Genomic DNA, 24,423 nt, shown 5'->3' with positions numbered 1-24,423 from the left:
CTGCATGCTCCTCAGGACTCTTAGAATAAACCAGGATATCGTCGATGAAAATGATGACAGACACATCCAGAAACTCCTGAAACACGATGTTCATCAATCTCATAAACGCTGCTGGCGCGTTAGTCAACCCGAAAGGCATCGCCACAAACTCATAATGCCCATACCTCGTCCTGAAAGCAGTCTTCCTCACATCTGCCTCATCAATCGGTATCTGATGAGAACCCGACGCCAGATCTACCTTAGAGAACCAAGTAGCACCCCTCAACTGATCCAACAACTCATCGATCCTAGGAAGAGGATACTTGTTCTTCACAGTGACCTGGTTCAAACCCCGGTAATTAATACACAAGCGGTAACTCCCATCCTCCTTCTTAACAAATAACACCGGTGCTCTCCACGGTGATACACTAGAACGTATGAATCCCTTGCTCCATATAGCTGCTTCCTCAGCTCAACTAAACAAATACTCAAGTATGTCGACATCCTTTTCGCCGCCACCTGAATAACAACCCTCTTGTTCGTCCAAGAAACTCTAGTAACTTGCCACTTAGGGAAACTTCCACAAGATAACTTATTCCAGAAATAGCTTTTCCACTCGGCAATTCTCCACAGTAAATCATCAATACAAGCGTAATAAAACAAACAAGTACCATACGTTCGCATATTCAGATTCACCGCGTCAAATGCTTTGCAGGCCGCTAACTCAAACCACTTGACTTATTCCCTCCAACAAGCTTACCAAAACCTTGAATCTAGCAACCCTGTCCATCTCCAATGAACTTCATCCAGCATCGTTGCAACGATTAGTTTATCCTGCCATGAAGGCTTCCCGTGAACTTATGTATCTGGCAAACATGCCTTTCCCGGCTCAAACCTGCTGTAACTCCCCTTCCCGGGACTCCAGCACCACCGACGTCACAATCCTGGTGTACAGCCAAACATTCATAACCGCTCTGGTCATAAAACCCTGTCCCAATGGTCAACACATCCAAAAGCCAAGATTAAACCACCGTCAATCTCTCGAGGTCTACATTCAATTGTTATGTTTATACTCACGTCCTAGGCATTGCTTGCTCCCAACTCCTCCACCCTTAGGTTGCAACCTTCGAGCCATACCGATCTCACTCTCAGACCAGCGTCTTCGAGTTATACTGTCTCACTCTTGGACCACAATCTTCAAGATCTCGGTATCAGGGGAACTACTCATCCCCTCAGGGGAACATCATCCCCTCTGCCACTCTCGGAGCCCTGAGCCCCTCGAGCTATCGGTATTCAAGGGAATCACCATCCCCTCAAGAGCAACAATCCTTAACTACTATAAACATCTCTCGACACAAAGTACCTCCTGTGGTCTGAGTATAACATTGCAATGTTACACCTGCCCACTCAACTTCCAATATCCAACTGGATTAACCCCAAACAGAGAAATATCTGCTCCAACTGCATATGTCCACCTATCCGCCTCTTTAGGCCCAATATCCCTTGAGATTAATCTCATACCGGTCATCTACAACCGCTCCATCCTCTTAACATAAGAAGGAAAAACCTCAACATCCACATCCCTCGGCTGCACCCTGCCACATGCGGTACAACTGGAGCCTGCACTGGTACCCCTCTCGGTAACCACTGCACTTCCAAGGACATAGGCTAACAAGCAATCTTAACATAACACAAAAACATAAACTCACCGTGGAATCACACAGTCGGCTCGAAGAGGATGTTCTAGAACTCCATGCCACACACAATTGACTAACTAACATAATCAATCAAGACATGCAATCCCAAACATCACAACAGAAACCTAGTGAACCCAAACCTAGAACCGTAAGGGCTCTGATACCAAAATGAAAGGACCGACCTTTTTTTTTTAAATAATAAATAATAAATATAATATAATAAATAAACTACAACTAGTGGTCCCATACCCACTAGCCACCTAACCACAATCACAACCAACAGTGGAATAACAATACAACAAATATTCAATAGTAACCAATAAATATAAATTACCAATATTCATGACATCAGCAATATCCAATAACTAATAACATAAATCATAGAACCAGCAACCTAGCAATGTTCTAATCACCCAACTCTAGCAACCTAGCAATGCCAGACAACATAAAACCGAGTCCATAGAACATCCTCCTCTTCATTGCCTTGATTCCACGATCACACTTTGCCTTTACCTGCACCACAAACACATATTGCAATGCATGAGTATTTTATAAACACTCAGTAAGGCAATCCTCCCATCTACTGGGCTATACACAAAAGCAATAAAGTCATCTCTAACCATCAACAACAATCAACAAACAACAATAAACAAACCAGGACTCTGCATCGACCGACACCAACATGCATCGACCGACACCAAATGGAGGTTGCGTCGACCAACGCAAGATCTGCGTCGACCGATGCAAGGTTAGCTTGCATCGACCGATGCTCCCAATGCATCGACCGATGCTCCCAATGCATCGACCGACGCATGCTTGACATAACACGAAAACCCTAGAGTTTACGCACCGTCCTCGCATCTGCATCGACCGACGCACAAAGTGCATCGACCGATGCAACGCCAAGCATCATTTTCCTCCAAAGCTTCTCGCCGGATCTTCGTTCCTACAACCACAAAACTCGATCGCAAGCCACAAGAAAGCTTCCTAATGTCCAGAATAACGATCTAACAAGTCTAACAACACACAACAAGCAAATTAGAGAGTTCTCTAGCTTAGATAAGCCATGGTCCTGCACTTACCTTTGCTAAGACGAATCTGAACCTAAACACAAGAAGAAAACGCTCCTAGGAAGCTCCTACAACGTTCTAAGCCTCAGATCTCACCAAGAAACGCCACAAATCACCCAAAATCTCCAAAACTTCTCAAGAACTTTTTCTCTCTTTCGCTCTCTCTCAAAAATGGCCACAACACCACGAATGAGACAAAAATTGTGTTAAAGGTTTTCCTTCACCCAAAACGCAGCGTTTGACTTAAGTCAAAACGCAGGAACTTGACCTTGCATCGACCGATGCAACTCCCAAACCGGGATTTCGGTTCACGGATGTTACAAGTATGGTTGATAAATCGACTTTGGATTACGATCTGGGGGCGAGATGTAGGGTGGCAACCCGAGAGACGAATATTGGACTTCCTTATATATTATGGCATGCGGGCTTAGGCCCAATGAGGAGCCAACATTATGGCATGCAGGCTTAGGCCTGGTGAGAAGCCTATAAAAACTCAAGGTTAAGGCCTATGAGTAAAGGAAAGTCCAAAAGTCGAGAGCAAATAATGCCTGGAACATGAGTCTATCGCCTAGAGGTGACCTTCATAGATCGGTCGGAGGAGTGTAGGCCATGGAGACGATTGCACAAGAGTCCTTGGCTGATGGTTCTTCGAGATTTGAGGCCGAATCTTTGTTGGTGGGGGACAATCGTAACATCCGTGAACCAAAACTCTGCGTTTTGGGGATGGGTGTTGATCGACACCAAGGGTGGTGTCGGTCGACACCAATAAAATCTGGTTCGACCAGTTTGATTTCATTGTCGATTTTGGTCGGTTTGGTTTAAGGAAAACCATTGAACCGAGATATTTAAGTGTTTTGTCGACAAAAAGGGTTTGGAGAGTTCCTTTGGTCGCCTCTTTTGAGGGTTTTGAGAGAAAAGAACTGTTCTTGAGTTTTTGGGTGAGTTTGTGAGATTCGTTGACTGTTCTTGGGAGATTTGAAGCTAGGAAGGTACTAGAAGCTTGCTAGGAGGGTTGGATTTGTTGCTGTTGGTCAGAATCTTCCTGCAAAGAGGTAAGTGCATGACCATGGATGATCTAAGCCTGAGATTTCCTTTGTCTTGCTTGTTTGGTGTTGTTTGTGGTGTTTTCTTGCTTGTTATGGTTGCTATAGGGTTCCTACGGATTCATATGGCTTTGGGATTGAGTATTGGACGGATTGGAGGAGATGGGAAGCGAGATTCGACTCTCGGCTTCGAGCGTAACGCGATTGCAGAGTCAGTGTCGATCGACACCAGGAGGGTGTCGGTCGACACCAGTGAGCAGCATCGATCGACACTGTGGGGTAGTGTCGGTCGACACCAAGTGCCAGTATCGGTCGACACTTGGCTGGTGTCGGTCGACACCTCCCTTCCAGCGAGACGATACTTGCTTCCTGGTTTGTATGCTTTGTTTGTTGATTGTTTTGGACATTGGTATCTCAGTTGCTTGTGTGTATAGCCCAGTAGATGGGAGGATTGCCTCATTGAGTGTTTATCAAATACGCATGCATGTCAATTTGTGTTTGTGGTGCAGGTAAAGGTAAAGTGTTATCGTGGAATCAAGGCAATGAAGAGGAGAATATTCTAGGGACTCGATTGGTTGTTGTCTGGCTTGCTAGGTGGCTAGAGTTGAGTCATTAGAATGTGGTGTAGGTTGCTGGATCTATGATTCATGGTCTTTGGATTATTGGTTTAATTATTATGATATATTACTGGTTATTTGAGTATTGGTTATTTATTGGTTTAATGATATTGGTTATGTTATCCGCTGTTGTGTGTTTGTGGTTAGGTGGCTAGTGGGTATGGGACCACTAGTTTAGATTATTTATTATTATTACTATTATTATTATTTATTATTTAATATTTTTTAAAAAACGGGTTGGGTCGTTTCAAAGACTAATATGCTTCCAACTACGAATGAGCAGGAAGCTTGATTTATCAAGCGTCGAAATTTAAAAGTTTTATTTGGTTAATCCGGTTTTTTATTTGAGCAAATTATTTTTTTCTAAAAGTTTATCTATATAACTTTATAATTAGTATATATTTTAGCAAATTAAAACTTCTAAAAAATTTATAATATTTTAATATTTTAATTTTTTTAAATAAAGTTTAAAAGTATTAACAATATTGAAACCTTAGATGTAGTTTAAAATTTTAAAAGATTATAATTATTAAAAAATTTAAAAGGTTCAAATATTATAAATATTTAAAATTAATAGAATTTTCAAAAATATTATAAATACCTCCATAGAAAGTTTAAAATATTATAAATACTTAAAATTTTATCACTAATATTTAACTCTAAAAAATTAAAATGTTATAAATATTTAAACTATGTTATAAATATTTAAACTATATCTAAAGTTAAAAAAATAATATAAATATTTAATCTCTATTAAAATTTTAAAAGTTTAAGTATTATTTAATACTATATATTCGATTTTTAAATATCTTAAAAATATTTTATTTATCTAAGTTTGTTTTTTTTATTTCTTATGAGCAGTAAAACATATTTTGATGTATGATTTATAAATGAGTTGATATTCTTTCAGTAAGGTGATTGACATCGTAAGACATTAATTTGATGTTTGAGTCTAGTTTTAAAGTTTAAAGAAGAAAGATCGACAACAAACACAAATGTTTTATTAGCTATACATTTTGTTCATTCCAAGTAATTTACAATTTTGTAGTATTAACGATTTTGGTTTGAGAAGTTTTGATATGTGTGAAACTAAAACCAAGTAAGTATACTGTGAAAGTATTAATAATTGAGTGATTATGTGACTATGTTGGTTTTCATGAATTGCACAAATTTTACGAGAAAAGAGGCAATGATTTTGGTCGTGGAGTTTGATTGGCTAACAAGTTGTGTGATAGTCTAAAAAGGAGGTTTTTGAATGATTATTCAACGGAAGAATGTGAAGAAGCTGACGAAGAAGAAGAAGAAAAAAAGTATAACATTTAAGTATAAATTCATGATTTTTTATAGGATTTGAATTTTTAACACAACTGATTTTATATTTTTTTAAATTGTGTATTTGAAATAATTTTTTTGCTTTAATAGTAATTTAAAGTTTTTTATAAGTTAATATTTCATAATTGTCATCCATCATGTATAATTTTCACCAAAATATATCAGCGAGGGTTCAAAACCTAATATATTTAAAAATTCTATATGAAAAATTTTCATTTAAATGTAAATTTTATTTTTCTGTTTCTTTTATTGCTTAAAACTAACAGTTTTTTTTGTTTAATATGCGAAGGATTGGGAAATTGTTTAAACAAATTCCACGATAAACAAATAATTAAACAAAAACACAACAATTGAGACTTTGTTTAGATTCATATTATATATTTGAAAAAAATACAATAAAATCTGTTATTATTGGATTAAACATTTGTTTGATTTATTTTAAAGTACTTGCAAAACAATTGTTATTCAATTTTCCAATATATTGTGTTTCATTATAGATTGTAATGTATCCCCTATATATTAATAGAGAATCACACATTTAAAAAAGCTGATGTGTCGCCGCCAGAGAGCTCGAGACACATTTAGCTATTTAGCTTCATTTATATTTATTATTTACAACTATATGTTATTGTGTTTTTGAAAAAAAAATACATTTATTATTCTTAAAAACTTTCACATAACTTTATTAATATTAATTAAGTCTAAGCGTTAAATATAATTTAAATATATTAGAAAAATGATTTATTAAAATGCATGTGTAACCCACGCAGTTCTCACAAATTCAAGCGGGACGGATGCAAAGACATTTTGCGGTTTAAAATATTTAAACCCGTTGCGGGATGACTTAGCGGACGGGTTTGACCGGGTTAACAATTTTATTTAAATTATCTGCTTCATATAATTTTAATATTTTGTGATTTTTATCTGATTTGATAGTTCAAGATTTTGATAAAAATCTCACTATCACTAATTTGGTTCATATTCTATCCAGATCTGCCATCTTGTCAATCTAAAATTTATGATGAAACAATTACTATTTTAAACTTTCATAAACTTCGATGAATTCAAACCAATATAAATTTAAATGTTATACTAAACAAATATATATATATATATATATATATATATATATATATATATATATATATATGAAGTACATTTTGGGTTCTACCCTTTGGTTTTGTTTATTTAAAATTTTATTTACAAAATTGATCCCTACATATTTGCAAAAAAAGTCAATAAATAAAATATGGAAAATCAAATTCAATTACACTAATAAATATACCTAAAATATCGACAAATCAATTATTTCCTAAATTATCTCTACGCATTTGATTTATAATTTTCTAAAAAAAAATTATGTTTATAAAATCTTTACATTTAACATCATATTCCTAGAATATCTCTACAACATCTTTCTATTTTCCTTTTACAAAACCGATTTCAAAAATTACATTAATTGTTGATTTTAAAAATATTATATATTAATAATAACTAACCAATTTTATCTTTTACACTAACAATAATAATCTCTAGAGATTTCAATTAATTTTAAAATAGGAAAACATCTAATCAAAAACTTACATTTGGTATGTTAAAATTGTTGTTATATCAAAATAAAAGAAACAATTATCTTTTCCAAAATCGATTGAGTATCAATGATTTTATTTAGATTTTTTTTGGTTAAAAACTTAAATTGCTAGACACATTTCCTTTCCCTACAAATAAAGAGAAGTAAGTGTCAAGACTTTCACAATGGTATGTTCTCTCTTCCTCTTTTTTTTTTGTATAATTGTAAATGCATATAAATAAAGTTTGATTATTGTGATATTGCTACTAAATTTTCTGGAATAGATGCTGATATTAGTTTCAAATGAAAGATGATGATGATGATTACTTTACAAAGGTAATCTTCTTTTAAAAACTTTTTTCTAAATTAAAAAGTTGAAAAACTAACATTAATTGAAATTTAATTTTGCAGATGAACAATAATAATGAAATAAAAATTTGTACACATATTTTCTTGAGAAAGCAATGTCAGTGAAGTTTTATGTAGTGTCTCCAAAATGTGTTTATGCTTATTGGAAACTAGATTTCGCCATCGAGTAGCAACATCACCACTATCACAATAGTGATAATAATCTTCATGTATATTTTGTCATTTTTGCTAAATACTCTTTAATTATTTTTATTTATGTTATCAATTCCAATATTTGATTTCATGATGTCATATGTTTTTATGTATTTCATAATGCCATATATTCTCATGTATTGTTATTTAATATTGGTTTTGCTATAACTTTTAATCAAACTCCTTAATTCAAATTAATAATCTGAATTAATATTATAAAATAAAATAGCATTTGTATTTCCTTTAAAATTGATGTTTAATTAAATCATTGTACCTTATTATTTAAAAATTAAAAGAAATTGATCCATATTACATAAGTTTTATTATAAACATATTTTACATCTATTAACTTTTTATACATGGGTTTACATAAATTTACAAAACAAAGTTATTTTTCTATTTTAAAAAGAAAAACACATCTTGAAAAATAATCTAAAGTAAGAAAGAAATTTACCATTCAAATAACGGCTTTAAAAAAACAAAAGATTATGTCGATTATACTCTACACTATAAGGCTTCTTCAACAAGCCTAAAAATATTTTCTCAAAATTAATCCCATTATTTAGTTTTCTAAAGGAATTACTGAATATTATTTCAATATTAGATAAATCTTTTATAGAAAAAACATTTGATGTTGAAATCTTTGATTTGCTTAAGATTTTGGAAACAGTATTGACAGTTTAAATATTCTAAATATTGATAAACTTCATAAAAGAAAATTTAAATGTTTGAGGGTGTGATAGAGCGGGTTTGAGTTTACAATATGATTTTTTTTTACAGGTTGTCTACACAAAATATTTTCGTCTGAAACACAACGAATTAAATGAAAGATGTTATGCTATCATCATTTCATTATTATTTTTTTGTATGAATGTTAAATTATATTCACCAAAAAAAGACTGTTTTACAAATTAATGCCTCATTGTAGCTGAATTTAGAAGGAGAAATCTTAAAAAAACTTAAGAAACAACTGATTAAAGAGGGTGAAGTTGGAACCAGAGCTGAAGACCATTCTCATAACCATGGACCGTCGACAAGGTGAGCAGCCTGTTGCGGATGCTTTTGTCGATGAACCGGAAGAGACTGGACGAAGGAGTGGGAGCCGTACCATGCCGCCTAGCGTTGCGTTCGCACCAAATACTGTGTACCGTAATCTGGAAAGCATAACGCAGAAGAAAACGGTGGAGCCGATGGATGGAGTCATCAAGAAGCAAAGAAGCCAAGTGATCCCAAACGACAGTGAACTTTGTCCCCAGCAGAGTAAGAGTCAGAGGAGACCAAACTTGAGAGGAGTAAGGACAGGAGAAGAATAGATGGTTGCGAGTTTCTTGCTGGCTGTTACAGAGGACGCATGCACCATTTGCAGTAGCCGTCCATCAGACCAACTTATCACCCGTCGAGAGTCGGTTGTGAAAAGCTAGCCAAGTAACAAAGCAATACTTCGGAGTAGAGTGAGTGAACCAAACCCCACTAGACCAAGCGCAAGGAGGGTGCTGTTGACGGATTAGGTGCCAAGTATCAGAAGTTGCAAAGGTGGACTTGCGAGAGCCATTCCGGCATTGCCATAACGGCTGATCACGACCAAGGACCTGCAACAAAGGACGAAGGGAGTGGAGCTCATCTTCCAACTGATTCAAAAGATCCGTACAATGTCGTCGTCGACGATGCAGCGACAGAGCCTCTGCTACTGTACTCTGTTTCGAGATTCCCACATCAATGTAACCCCGAGCCCCAAACAAAGCAAAAAGTTGCCCGAGGGAGCTCCAGTTATCAAACCAAAAGGAAGTGTCAGACCCAGAGGAGACCTTCATTTTGTAGAAAGACATGGCTAGGCTGCGATGCTTTAATATTTTCTTCCACATCCAGGAACCGCTAACACTCGATGCACTGACAGACCAAAAGGAATCAGAACGGAGCAGGTTGTTACGAATCCAACGAACCCACAGGGAGGATCGAGCAGAGATAAGGCGCCAAGTAAGCTTAAGGATACAAACTATGTTCGTATCTTGCAGACGACGAAGCCCCAAACCTCCTTCAGCCACAGGCCTACATACATCCAACCAGGAAATCTTTGCTTTTTTCGAGTTAAGATCCGGCCCAGACCACAAGAAAGCCGAGAACAAACCGTCTATCTCCCTCAAACACTTCTTAGGCAAGCAAAAAGCAGAAAGCCAAAAGTTGGTAAGACTAGCAAGAACAGATTTGATGAGCAAGAGTCTACCTGCAAAGGAGAGGAAACGACCTGTCCAGGAGGTAATTCGTTGACGGATACGTTCAAGGAGTGGCAGATAATCTGATCTCGTCATTGACCTAGTGAGGAGAGGAAGCCCCAAGTAACGAACAGGGAGAGATCCCACAGCAAACGGGAAATGTTGGAGGATAGCTCGTTGTTGCTCAGGCGTGAAACCAGCCATGAAGAGAGTTGACTTCTCCAAGCTGATTTTTAGGCCAGAGGCAGCAGCAAATTGTTCAAAGACGCTCAAAGTTGTAGCAAAGTTAGAGGTAGAGCGGCCATCCGTGAAGACAAGAATGTCATCCGCAAAACAGAGGTGAGTGAGATTGAGAGACTTGCAACGAGGGTGATAACCGATACGGCGATCAACTGCAGCTTTGTCAAGCATAAGAGATAAAACATTCATACAAATGACAAAGAGGTAATGAGATAGCGAACATCCTTGACGTAAACCTCGTGTACTCTGAAAATAGCCAGCTAGCTCCCCATTTACTTGAACTGAGAAAGAAGCCGAGCCAATACAGAGTTCAATCCAACGTATAAAAGCACTAGGTAGATTGATAGCCTTTAGGACATTGAGCAAGAAAGACCACTGGACTGAATCAAAAGCCTTTGAGATGTCTATCTTCATCATACAACGTGGAGAAATAGACTCCTTGTGATAATCCTTCACCAGCTCAGACGAAAGCAACAAATTCTCCATCATAAGGCGATCTTTGATAAAAGCAGATTGGTTTGGAGCGATGAACTCTGGCAGGATAGCCTTTAACCGATTGGCAATGATCTTTGAAACAACCTTATATAGCACATTGCAGCAGGAGATAGGACGGTAATCTTTCAGTTCCTTAGAATCTGCCTTCTTAGGGATAAGAGCTAGGATTGTCGAGTTAACCCCTTTAGGAAGAAACTCCTTCAAGAAAAAGGATTGAACAGCAACAATGAAATCAGACCCCAAAATTGACCAAGTTTTCTTAAAGAAATCAACCGTATAACCGTCAGGCCCCGGTGCCTTGCAACCTGCCATCTTAAAAAGAGTGGAACGAATTTCCTCTGCAAAGACCAACTTGAGTAGGTTGGCGTGGTCCGACTCAGAACAACGAAAAGAAATCAGCTGCTCCAGTTGATCAACATCAGAACCAACAAAGTCTGACGGAGTGTGTGTTAGAAAATCCTGAAAGAAACGCACAGCTTCCTCTTTAATCTCCGGTTGAGTGTTAAGAACAGTCCCATCAGGGGTAGATATCTCCCTAATGGCGTTAAGAGCCTGACGTGAACGAACTGCAGAGTGAAAATACTTGTTGTTTTTATCCCCAACCAACATCCAATGCAACTTAGCACGTTGATGCAAAAAATTCTCTTCCAGATCAGAAACATGATCCCAACGTTGAAAAGCTTCGGCCTCAGCTACAATCGCAGCCGGAGTAGGATGAGAGAGCGTGGAGGTTTGCCGGTCACAGAGATCGCGGTGAGCCTCTTCCACCTGGTCAGAGAGCTTACTGAGTTTCTGCTTACTTAGCGAACGAAGGAGAGGCTTGAGAGCCTTAAGCTTCTTAGAAAATCGAAACATAGCGGATGTTGAATGAAAAAGACGCTCAGTGCTATTCCAAAAGGATTCGACAGTCGAAAGAAACTCAGGGAAGGACATAAGGACATTAGAGAACTTAAAGGGCTTCCTTGGTGTAGAGACGTGTGTTCCCACAGTAAACCGGCAACGGAGGTGATCAGAAACCCCTCCCGAATCAAACACACCATAAGTGTCAGCAAACCGACGACTCCAAGCCTCACTTACCAATACACGATCCAATTTTTTGCAGACAGACCCCGCATCTCTCTTATTTCCCCAAGTAAATAGAGGACCATGGCAGTTCATATCTGAAAAAGCACAATGTCGAACCAATTCCTGAAAGTCCCTCATACCACTCGTAACAGAGGGAGAATCTTCATAATTTGAATGCTCGTCATAAGAGAGAGTCTCGTTAAAATCACCCACAACTAACCACGGTTTGTTTAAGAAAAGGGGGGAATCATAGTGGGACTTAAGATCAGACCACAACTCCTTCCTTTCATCAGCAAAGTTCGACGCGTACACAAAAGAAACAAAAAACTCGTGACTTGCCCCGGCATAAGAACAGAACACGTGATAACCTGAGTAGTCTTAAAAACCGGTGTAACACGCACTTCATCGCTCCAAACAACCCAAATCCTACCAAGACGATTAAATTCATAGTTTGTGATAGACGACCACCCTCGAAATACCGAAGAGATAATTCGAGGAGCATTGTTTTCTTGGACACGCGTTTCAAGTAAACATCCAAACTGTAAGGATTCAGCATGCACCCAATCACGAACAACAGAATGTTTTTTTGATTTGTTGAAACCACGCATGTTCCAGAAAAAACCTGTCATTAATGACGTTTCCTGGAGTTCTTCTTGCTCGATATGCCAAGGGGACCACCCTTAGGCTGCTGAGAAGAAGACTCCGAAGAAGACTTGGCAGAGAGTTTAGTCTGACGCGGCAAAGAAGCTCGAGGAGGGACGACGACAGCATCACGAGGATCCTGAACATTCTCTCCAGGAAGAGTCGAAGCCGTAGTGGGATCTGCGACCACAACAGACTCAGTATTGTCAGCAGAGGGTTCCCCTGCATCACCCAGAACAGAGAAGCGGGAAGAGGCCAACATAGTAGCTGGATTAGCAGCCTGCGGTTTCTCAGAGCTCTTACAACCCTTACCGGGAGAAACAACAGACCAACCTGCACGATCCTCATCCACCGGAGGAGAGGTAACCCCTACTACTGGGGAACGAGCTGAGGGAGGGACAGCAGAAGTAGCACTAGCCAAAGATTGTTGAGCTGGAACTGAGGGAGGAGGAGAAACGGACTGCAGAACCACAGCGGGAGGTACAATCTCGCCTTCCTCAACTTCAGGAATAGGGGACTTTGTCGGAGATTGAGGAACTGACGCACAAACCTCACTAGTATGGCCCCACTTTTGACAACGAGAACACCTAGGGGGGAGCCACTGGTAATGAAACTCAATAGTAACATCCTCATCTTTATTCAATTTGAACCGAAACGTGCTAGGCAAAGATTGTGTCAGATTGACCTCCACAAAAACCTTAGCGACATCAAACTTACTACAAAGTTCAGTGTCCGGGTGAAGCCTAATAGGATTGCCAATGGGACTAGATAAAAACCCCAGACCCTCCCAAGAGAACATAGAATGAGGCACGTTCTTGAGAGTCACCCACAAGGGCATGGAAGTGATCACCCGCTGAGCATCCTCCGGCAAAGGAGACCACTTGTACAACATCATAGGGACCCCCGCAATGTTCCACATACCCCGCCTTAGCACTCGGAGACGTGTTAACTCATCTCGAATTCGAAATCGAATAGAGGTTGCAGAGTTTTCGTAGACATCTACTCGAACATCCTTGTTACCAAGGGGCCAGATCTTGTTCACAATGACATGAACCTTCGCAACGTGTGGAGCCGTAGAGGCGAATCTAACAACCAGAAAATCGTCCCACAGAGGCACAGAGTCCTGAAGCACCGCATCAGGAACCTCGATCGTTGGAACACCGTCTACCAAACTGATATCGAAATCGTGCTTTTTAAGTAATGGACGCTTATCCACTACAGCAGCATAGGATTGTTGTTTACTTTGAGGAGAGGGAACATCCTCCGAAGAAGAAACAGAAACATCCGGCTCCGTCATGGAGGCACACCGGTGGCGGCCGTCACACGAAACCTAGCGTGAGAAAGGAACACAGCAACCCTAAAGTCGCCCTAGAATCGCACTTTCCTAAAATAACAATCGCCCCATTATCAGCAACAACCATTTCATTATTTTGAATATTAGATAATCTTAAACAGTCAAAATATACTTATACAATCTTAAAATTACAATCAAAATACAGTATACAATCTTAAACACTAAACAAAACTGATAAATATAAGAAATTTAAAAGTTAAAAATTTTTAGTTAAAAAATCGTCTCGCGGTGTACCGCGGGTTAAAATCTAGTTTACAAATATAATAAATCAAACAAAAATTTCTCTCCGTGCAACAGCACGAATTATTACCTAGTTTTACATGTAAACCATAAACAAACAGAATCCTAACATTTTTCGAAGTACGTATTTCATCTCTTCTCCCGACGAAATCGATAACATCCTCAATACAATGGTACCGTCAAATCCTCGTCATCCAAGACTCTTCAAACTCTCTCTCTCTAACCCCTGAGTCCCTCAAACCCTAGATCTACAGAGCCGCCGCCGCCTATCTCCGTGTGAGAGGGCTCTATTTTCTTCTTTTGCTTGTCTTTCCGTTCGTAGTAGTAGGTGACCTGCTCTCTTCCTCTCCTTTGCGTCGTGACGTTGTGGCAGACGGTGAGATCTCGGCTCGCCTTCCTCTCCGGAGACTGGTGGTGGTTTGTAGCTGCTCCGGGCGACCTTCCTTGCAGATTCTAGGAGTCGGATCTTAGTTTTTGGATCGCGACCTCCCGTTTCCTCCACCCTTCCACCAGAGATGCTTGCTGATCGGAGGTGTATAGTCGAGTCGGGTGTTTAGAGGCTACCGGTTGTTGGGGAGGCTTCAGGTGTGTCAGTGGCCGAGATTTGTGGACATCCTCAAAACCGTTGATGTTCATATATTTTACCATGTTTTCCCTTAGTTTATACACATCTTTTGCACCTTTTGCTATCCATTTAGACCATTATTGTGTAGCTTTAGCACTAATCATGCATTAGAGTTTAGTTGCATCTCATTTGCATCTTTTCATGCATATTCAGGTGATTTTGGAGCTTAAGGAGCATGGAAGCAATGCTGAGGAGAAGTGAAGCAATCATGAAGGAAAAGCAAGAGAGTTAAGGCTGAAGAACCAAGGTCCAGAGTCCAACTCGACCGCACACTCGACCAGACACTCGACTGTGTGCTGAGGAGGACTCGACCGAGTGGAGAATGCACGAGAGAAGCCAGCTCAACCTGCCACTCGACCGAGCACAGGTCGAGTTGACCGAGCCGTTGACTATTTTGTCTTTTAGTGTTTTTAGGGCTTCCACCTCCTCTCCTATATAAAGCCTTGTACCTGCAGCCACCAGGGGTGTGCAAACTTTTTAGAGAGTCAGAAACCTAGTTTTTGCTTTTTAAGGGATTATTCCATTTGCCTTTTTATTTTCTTAGATTTTGTACCCTTTTTAAGAAAACTCTTAGATTCTTCAATATTGTTGGTTCCATAGCTTTCAATATATTAAGAATTTGGGTTTGATTCCTTTTACAACATTGTAGATCTTGTTCTTATCTTTCATTTGATGCAAGTTTCGAGATTTTCTGGGTTTATGACTTTGATGTTCATCATGTGTTCATGTGAGTAGTTCTTTAGGATCTTGAGGATGGGTTAGGCTGGATTGATCTTGTGGGTTGTGTGATTTGGTCAAGCTTGATTGTTGTAGATCTCTTCTAGGCTAGATGTTCTTAATGCTGATCCTGAACTGAGAGGTTAGGGTTTGATTTCAAGCATCTTAGCATCACACCAATGTTTAAGAAGCATAGATAAGGCTAGATCTAGAGCTTACCATTAGGCTTGCTAAGAGATTAGAGGTCTTGTTTGGTTTGAGATGTATTGCTTAATGCCTGCTTGTGTAGATTCTTTACTGTGTGAGAACAAGTCTAGAATTGCATAGGTTTGATTGTTTCTTGCCATGAGAGTGGAAGAAACTTGTCTTAGATTTATATGTCTAGAGATTAGCTCAAAGTTTGCTTGAGATTTGTTGACCAAGTTAGATAACCACAATGATTAGTTCAGCCCATGAATCCCTCCTCAAGGCCTTCTTTGTTTATTGATTTTAAAGTCTTAGTCTTGTTGCTTGCTTGTTGTTTGATTCGTATTTGCATTGCTCTGTTTTTATTGCGTTGCTCTGTTTCCCGGATTATTCCAGCTCGACCCTGTACTCGACCTACACTCGGTCAAGTGCTTGCTCGAGTTCATCCCCAGAACTCTTGTTTATGATTTGTGATTGTCCTATTTCATTCCTGTTTCATTCCAGTTGCATTCATTTAGTTTTCAGTTCATTACCTGTCTTGCATTAGTTCATCAGTAGTAGTTTCTATTTCTGTTCTAGTATCATTACTGTTGCAATCATTCAGTTTCATTTGCATTTAGTTCTTAGTTCTTTTAGTTTACTTTCTGCATCTTTACATTTTCATCTAGGGATTGTTAGTGACAAGCAATCTTTACATTTGTCTTAACTTAGATTCATATGCATATCTTAATTGTTCACAAACACTCATTTAGGATTGATACCTCTTATACTGCAACAGCATAAGGGGAATTGAAACACCCATCCATCCATCCATTCATATCTCACCATTGCATACATTCATCATCATCATTCACCACATACAGAAATCTTGTTTCAATTTGGCGTTGTTACCCATTTGAGTGTGTTTTTGTGACATTTATGATCCATATTAGTCTAAGATTAAGTTCGTATAACCATTTGTTCACTACTGCTCTTGTTTCTTCTCCTGCTTGTCTGTGATTGAGTTTCAGGTGCCAGCTCGACCATCAACTCGACCACCACTCGACCGAGTCGTGATCGAGCACCTGATCGAGTCAGACGCCGGATCTAAATAGACAACACTTCCCAGTCGACTTGACCATCAACTCGAGCCTGTGCTCGACCGAGTGTCTGTTCGAGTCAGTAACCATGTTTCAAGGCAGTGAGTTCTATTATGCACCCATGCACCAGCAACAAGGTTTCCAGACTCAATGGTGTCCCACTCCAATGTTTCAGACCTACCAAGCCCAAGAACCTGACTTAAGCACTATAATGCAACAATTGTTACTTGGGCAAGCCAATAAGCAGATTGAGGAGGCAAGGCAGTTTGAAGAGCTGAACCAAAAATTGAATTCCTATTCTCATGATCTGAGTCACTAGCTTGAGAGTCTGACCTCTTCATTCCAGTACATGGAGAGCTCCATTGCTTCTACTTTAGCTCCTAAGCCACACCAACATCCTCAACAAGCTATTCAAAACCAAAGGGAGTTCACTGCTAAAGCTGTCCATCTCCATGAGAAATATGTCACTGAGGGCAGTGAGGTTCAAGGTGGGGAGGATTCATCACTAATTGAAGCCCAGAGTGAAGGTTTTACAGAGCAGAAAGAAGCAGAGAAACAACTCGACCAGGTGCTCGACCACACACACGATCGAGTACCTGATCGAGTGACTGATCGAGTTGAAGAAACAGAAGATGTTAAGCCTGCTAGATACATTCCTCCTGCTTACAAACCACCTCTACCTTTCCCAGGGCGTTTCAAGGCACAAAAGATAAGAGAACTCAGGGAGATCATTGAGAAAAAGGAGAAGATAGCTTTGCAACAAGAGAAAGAGAAAGCCTTGAAAGAAGAGGGTGTAATTGAGAAGAAGGAAGTGAAGGCCATACAAGAGGTCATCATTGCTTACCAAGAAGAAGAGAGAGGACCTGCTTTGGAACAGTATGCTCCATACCCTCTCTATCAGGATTTTTTACTTGAGTGTCAAAGAAGAGGGCTCATGACCAAGATATGAAGGATTTGAAAGAGATTGGGAAAGCTATTGTCCCAACAAAGCTTGAAGATCCAGGCTCATTCAACTTACCCTGTTCCATCAGCTACATGCACTTCAATAAGTGCCTTTGTGATTTAGGAGCTTCAGTGAGCTTGATGCCATACTCAGTGGCTGAGAAGTTGGGGTATGAGGACTTCAAGGACAGAAACTACTATGTCAGTCTAGCAGATGGATCCAAGAGGGATGTGGTTGGAGTGATTGAAAACCTCCCTATCGAAATAGGAGAAGCAAGGATCCCAACTGATTTTGCAATCATGAGCATGGAACAAGAGCCTGAAGACCCTCTTATCTTGGGAAGGCCATTCTTAGCTACAGCTGGGGCTGTTATTGATGTGAAGATGGGAACTATCAAGCTCCACCTGACTGAAAACTTCACTATGAAGTTTGACATCAACAATCCCACTAATCTGCCTTCAAAATATGATCCAACTTACACTATCAAAAGAAAGGAGGATCATGAGGTCTTAAGTGAGGAAACTGCTTCAAGGGGTAAGCTATCCTTTCAAGAAGATTCAGTGGAGAAGCTTAAGAATTCTGTTCAAGAACTGACTGCTTTAGTCAAGGATCTTCAAGTCAAGCTGAACAAAAGGACTTTGAAGAGAGCAAGGCCAAAACTCAAGGTTAAAAAGAAACATGGTTCAAGTGCTAATGAGGTAGTGATCAAGAAGGAACACCAGGGTTACCAAATAGAACCAGGGGGATTTCATCACCTCCTTGGTATCTAAACCAAGCCTGAAAAGGCATCAAAAGTCAAGCTTAGTGACTTTAAACAAGCTCACTAGGGAGGAAGTCCCTAAGGTATCCTTGTATATATTGCTTTGGAATTTTGGTATTTTGATTTTTGCTTTAGTGATTTCATGGTCAGGGAGGCTAGGGAGTCTGAATAGAAGAGGAAGGGACAGCCATTTGAGATTCGCAGTCCAGCTCGACCCCCCCCCCACTCGGACACGCACTCGACCGAGTCACGGTCGATCGCCGTCGTCGAGCTGCCCCAGAGTCCATCTCCAAGTCACCAACAAGACCCCAACTACTCCTATGACAGCATGCAGATGGATGTGGACAACTTTTTCCACAACCCCTAAGGTACCACTATCACCTTCACTTGTAAATATCATTGCATTTCATATTGTGTTTTGTTGTTTTTGATCTTGAATCCTTAATCAAATTTCTTTCACACAGAGGACTGTGTGATTTAAGTTTGGGGGAGGGTTTGAGATAGCATTTGACATTGTGTTTTGTGTTCTTATTTCAAATTTTTATCATCATCATGTTAGCACTTGCATAAGCATCTAAGGCATAGAAAAACCATAAAAATTTGAAAAATTTTGAAAAAATCTTTATAAAAAAAAGAGTGTTCATGTAGTTTGCATTGCATATTAGGATCTTGTTTAGCATGTTTCATGTAGGATTGTATAATATTTGCATTAGGGATCTATGATGAGTATTTCCTTGTTAGCTTGCTTAATTCACTAGACTAGGATCAATGCCCAAGTTAATAGTACTTTGATGCTAGTTGAGTAATTAGAAGCATAAGATTGAACCAAGCCTTGAATTCTTGCATTGCATTTTGTCTAAATTGAAGCATGTTGTGATTTGATGCCATTTCCTACTTATAAGAACCTAATATTGACTTATAATTATCAATGTGTGCATTGCTTTAAACTCATGGATACCATATACATATTTGGATCATCTCTCTCCTTTTTACCACTCTTGTTGATCCAAGTAGCTGATTTCCTCATTAAGAATCAGTTCCCCTACCCTTAACCAACCCTTCTTTCAAGCCATGTTTATTCTTGTGTGTGTGAGGCCTATTTTTGGGATTGAGCTTGGTAGAAAGTGTTAGGTTTGAACTGACAAGAGTAAGACCTTGTGTAGTTCTAGTTTTCATTTTTCAAACTAGATAGGACTAGGTGGTTCACTTGTTGGGTTTGGGACTTGGCTGTTATGAAAAGAAAAGAAAAGAAAGAAAAAGAGAAAGAGAACAAAGGGTAAAGTCTTTAAGAGGAGATTGTGTTTAAACAAAGTCTAGTGAAAGGATGGGAAGTAAAGTATTGTTGAAAATGGTTCTAGCTTAAGAAAGAAAAAAAAAAGAAAGAAAAGGAAAGTCTAGCAAAAAGCTTATATGTCTTAAGAATAAGAAGAAAAGAGAACCATAGCAAATAAGTAAGAATCCCCCATCCCATTAGATAGATCAAATAAGAAACCTCTCCTAAGACTTGAAAACCAAAAAAGAGAAAAGGGTGAAAAAGAAAAGAAGAAGTAAAGGGTAGCACTAGGATCATTTGGGTTTAGATTGCTAGGATAAACACTTTGGGTACCTTTGGGTAGACAAGGTTTTGCTCTTGTATGTGTCTAAGTGTTCTTACCTTTAGCATTCTTCTAAAGCTCAATCCATTTTCATGAGAGAACCTTGATATTGACAAGCCCCACTCTAAAAAGAGACCATCATTGTCTCAAAACCCTTTATTACCAAGCCAAATGAGTTTAAGCATTGCATAGAATTGATTCATGTTTTTGATTAATGAATGTTAAATGAAATGGTTGATTTGAATGCTTGTGGATGTCTTAGGCTCAAATCAATAAAGGCTGTGATATGCTTGTCTAAAGTCTTTTATTCCAGCTCATTCAACTTGGATCATAGTACTAGTAACTTGGACATTGATTCTAGATAGTCTATTTGCAAGCTTTAGGAGCTGAGATCCCACTTTCAAACCTCACTTACCTTCTTATGTCTTGCTTATTTGCTTGAGGGCAAGCAAAGACTAAGTTTGGGGGTGTTGATGTTCATATATTTTACCATGTTTTCCCTTAGTTTATTCACATCTTTTGCACCTTTTGCTATCCATTTAGGCCATTATTGTGTAGCTTTAGCACTAATCATGCATTAGAGTTTAGTTGCATTGCATTTGCATCTTTTCATGCATATTCAGGTGATTTTGGAGCTTAAGGAGCATGGAAGCAATGCTGAGGAGAAGTGAAGCAATCATGAAGGGAAAGCAAGAGAGTTAAGGCTGAAGAACCAAGGTCCAGAGTCCAACTCGACCGCACACTCGACCAGACACTCGACCGTGTGCTGAGGAGGACTCGACCAAGTGGAGAATGCACGAGAGAAGCCAGCTCGACCTGCCAACGACCGAGCACAGGTCGAGTTGACCGAGCCGTTGACTATTTTGTCTTTTAGTGTTTTTAGGGCTTCCACCTCCTCTCCTATATAAAGCCTTGTACCTGCAGCCACCAGGGTGTGCAAACTTTTTAGAGAGTCAGAAACCTAGTTTTTGCTTTTTAAGGGATTATTCCCTTTGCCTTTTTATTTTCTTAGATTTTGTACCCTTTTTAAGAAAACTCTTAGATTCTTCAATATTGTTGGTTCCATAACTTTCAATATATTAAGAATTTGGGTTTGATTCCTTTTGCAACATTGTAGATCTTGTTCTTATCTTTTATTTGATGCAAGTTTCGAGATTTTCTGGGTTTATGACTTTGATGTTCATCATGTGTTCATGTGAGTAGTTCTTTAGGATCTTGAGGATGGGTTAGGCTGGATTGATCTTGTGGGTTGTGTGATTTGGTCAAGCTTGATTGTTGTAGATCTCTTCTAGGCTAGATGTTCTTAATGCTGATCCTGAACTGAGAGGTTAGGGTTTGATTTCAAGCATCTTAGCATCACACCAATGTTTAAGAAGCATAGATAAGGCTAGATCTAGAGCTTACCATTAGGCTTGCTAAGAGATTAGAGGTCTTGTTTGGTTTGAGATGTATTGATTAATGCCTGCTTGTGTAGATTCTTTACTGTGTGAGAACAAGTCTAGAATTGCATAGGTTTGATTGTTTCTTGCCATGAGAGTGGAAGAAACTTGTCTTAGATTTATATGTCTAGAGATTAGCTCAAAGTTTGCTTGAGATTTGTTGACCAAGTTAGATAACCACAATGATTAGTTCAGCCCATGAATCCCTCCTCAAGGCCTTCTTTGTTTATTGATTTTAAAGTCTTAATCCTGTTGCTTGCTTGTTGTTTGATTCGTATTTGCATTGCTCTGTTTTTATTATGTTGCTCTGTTTCCCGGATTATTCCAGCTCGACCCTGTACTCGACCTACACTCGGTCGAGTGCTTGCTCGAGTTCATCCCCAGAACTCTTGTTTATGATTTGTGATTGTCCTATTTCATTCCTGTTTCATTCCAGTTGCATTCATTTAGTTTTCAGTTCATTACCTGTCTTGCATTAGTTCATCAGTAGTAGTTTCTATTTCTGTTCTAGTATCATTACTGTTGCAATCATTCAGTTTCATTTGCATTTAGTTCTTAGTTCTTTTAGTTTACTTTCTGCATCTTTACATTTTCATCTAGGGATTGTTAGTGACAAGCAATCTTTACATTTGTCTTAACTTAGATTCATATGCATATCTTAATTGTTCACAAACACTCATTTAGGATTGATACCTCTTATACTGCAACAGCATAAGGGGAATTGAAACACCCATCCATCCATCCATTCATATCTCACCATTGCATACATTCATCATCATCATTCACCACATACATAAATCTTGTTTCAACCGGTGCTTTCTTGTGAGCTTCCTTCAATATCTGGTGTCATTCCGGCTAAGAAGTGAGACTATAAGGCAGCTTCAATGTGGCTAATCCGGTTATGCACCGTGAGGTGTTGATATGCTAATCTGTGTTTGAAACTCTTATCTTTAGGTGATTAGTATTTTGGTCATTGAGTGGTTGTTCGGAGAAGCATCAGAACAATGAAAGCCGGAGAAACCAAGTCTTTCTGATGCTGCGCCTTCTGGTGTCATGCTATTTGGACAAGTCCTTCACGCTGATCACGAGGTTCTAGTAGCTTGGAATTGCTTTGATCTTTAGTATAGATTTTGGTCTTCTCTGTGTTAGTAGTTGTTTTCGTATCATAGAGTTAATTTAGGTGGTTCAAGAGATGATTTCACTCTGATTTGTGGAGTGTTATCTATCTTATTGTGGTTAAAAAATGCAATGGTTTATCGGTCAGGAAGCGTTGGATCCGCTGGTGTTTCAGGGTGATACTAGATCGGCCCATTGCATTTGGTCAAATTCTATAGAGGTGAATGTTTTTTTTTTTTTTTTTTTTTACGATCAAACCCCATATATTAAGTTATCGGAGATGACACTCTTCGAAGAGAGCCAATTAGGTACCGTCGAGCTTACATGGGAAAAACAGAAACCTCGTGCTCTTGCACATTTTGCAAGTTTATCGGCACAGATATTAGCCTCTCGGGGAATATATCTAATACTAAAATTAGCAAATCTATCTCTGAAATGAATAAAATCCTTCAATTCTGATGAAAAGGTCGGCCAATCCTTGATATTAGACGTCATCCTTAGGAGGTCTGAACAATCCGGAGCAAAAAGAGCTTTATCTAAGTCCAACGCTAATAAGCACTCCATAGCCCAAATAAGGGTATCTAACTCTGCATGTAATGGGGATAAGCTTCTACGTGATCCTTTTAACCCCATGTGCAGGATTCTATCACCAATAGATGCAATCCAGCCATGCCCACTCCTATCCACCTCTGTATGCCAAGATCCATCTATAAAGCATACAAGAGATTCTTGAGGAATTGGGATCGAAGGTATGCATGGTTCTACTACCGCTGGTGCTAAGTCTCTGTTATTTGCTCTTCTCCAAACTTTTTCTTCTTGGATAGCTTTCTCCAGTGTATCTTGTGGAGATTCAGAGATATTTTCAAACACCTTCTTATTTCTTGCCTTCCAAATGTACCACATCATCCATGGGAAAGTTCTCAAGTTTTGATCAGTTGCACCACAGTCTCTACCACGCCCATATAGAAAATCAAGGATGCTATATATGGAAGATGAAGGGAACACCATAGGATGGGAAGGGATTGTCGATAAAGCCCATACTTGACGTTCTGGGGGGCATTCAAATAGCATATGATTTATTGTTTCCTCTTCCGCTCCACATCTAGGACAAGCTTTATCTCTACCAATATGGCGATAATGCAGGCGTTGACATGTTGCCAAGCACCCAGTCACACATTGCCACACGAAATGCTTAAGCTTCCGTGATGTTTTTAACTTCCATGCTTGCGCCTTAAGTGTCGTAACACTAGGTCCCTGAGAAGGGAGATGGCAAGCAGGGCGAGAGAGAGCTCTCGCGGCTTCGTATCCAGATTTAACGGTATAATTTCCAGACTTTGTCATAGTCCAAGAATAGCCGTCCTTCGAGGCATTCAAGCTCAGTTTAATCCCCAAAATAAGGGTAATATCTTTTGGGAGAAAGAGTTCCCGAAGACGTTCAATTTTCCACTTTTTCTGTGTTAAAATCTATCAAGGTGTTAACACAAATCAAGGGATTCCTCTCATTAGTTAAACTTTGGGGTGGCCTTGCTGGCGTATCTGGGATCCATGGTTCAGTCTAGATGCACGTATTAAAACCCGAGCTTATGGTCTTACGAATTCCGTACGAAAGAACATGCTTTGCTGCCAACATACTCCTCCAGCCATATGAAGGTCGATTTGATATTTGTATCTCTAATGGACTACAGTATCGAAAGTATCTCCCTTTTAGGACTCGACTAAGAAGGGAATCTGGATATCTCAGCAATCTCCATAGTTGCTTTGCCAAAAGGGCAATATTAAATTCTTCTAGTGTTCTAAAGCCTAGCCCACCTTCCGAAATTTGAGTACGCAGTCGGCGGCGAGTCAACT

The 24,423-nt window shown here is 39.1% G+C and overlaps 1 protein-coding gene and 1 pseudogene across 1 annotated transcript; both read right to left on the bottom strand.

Moving 5' to 3' along the window:
• Window positions 1-8,843: 8,843 nt before the first annotated feature.
• On the bottom strand, window positions 8,844-13,365 carry LOC147933075 (uncharacterized; annotated as a pseudogene).
• Window positions 13,366-22,895: 9,530 nt separating this feature from the next.
• Window positions 22,896-23,916, bottom strand: LOC147933074 (uncharacterized). The gene is made up of 3 exons (XM_087477281.1): window positions 23,517-23,916; window positions 23,088-23,414; window positions 22,896-22,984 (listed from the first exon to the last, which is right to left on the bottom strand). Exons 1-3 carry the CDS (start codon window positions 23,914-23,916, stop codon window positions 22,896-22,898), a joined length of 816 nt encoding a protein of 271 aa, XP_087333407.1.
• Window positions 23,917-24,423: the final 507 nt, after the last annotated feature.

Source organism: Camelina sativa, chromosome 12 (genome assembly GCF_030686135.1).
Source record: "Camelina sativa cultivar CO46 ecotype springtype chromosome 12, ASM3068613v1".
Taxonomy (NCBI): Eukaryota; Viridiplantae; Streptophyta; class Magnoliopsida; order Brassicales; family Brassicaceae; genus Camelina; species Camelina sativa.
Note: the sequence above shows the minus strand (reverse complement) of the source record. Positions and strands in the feature narration are given on the sequence as shown.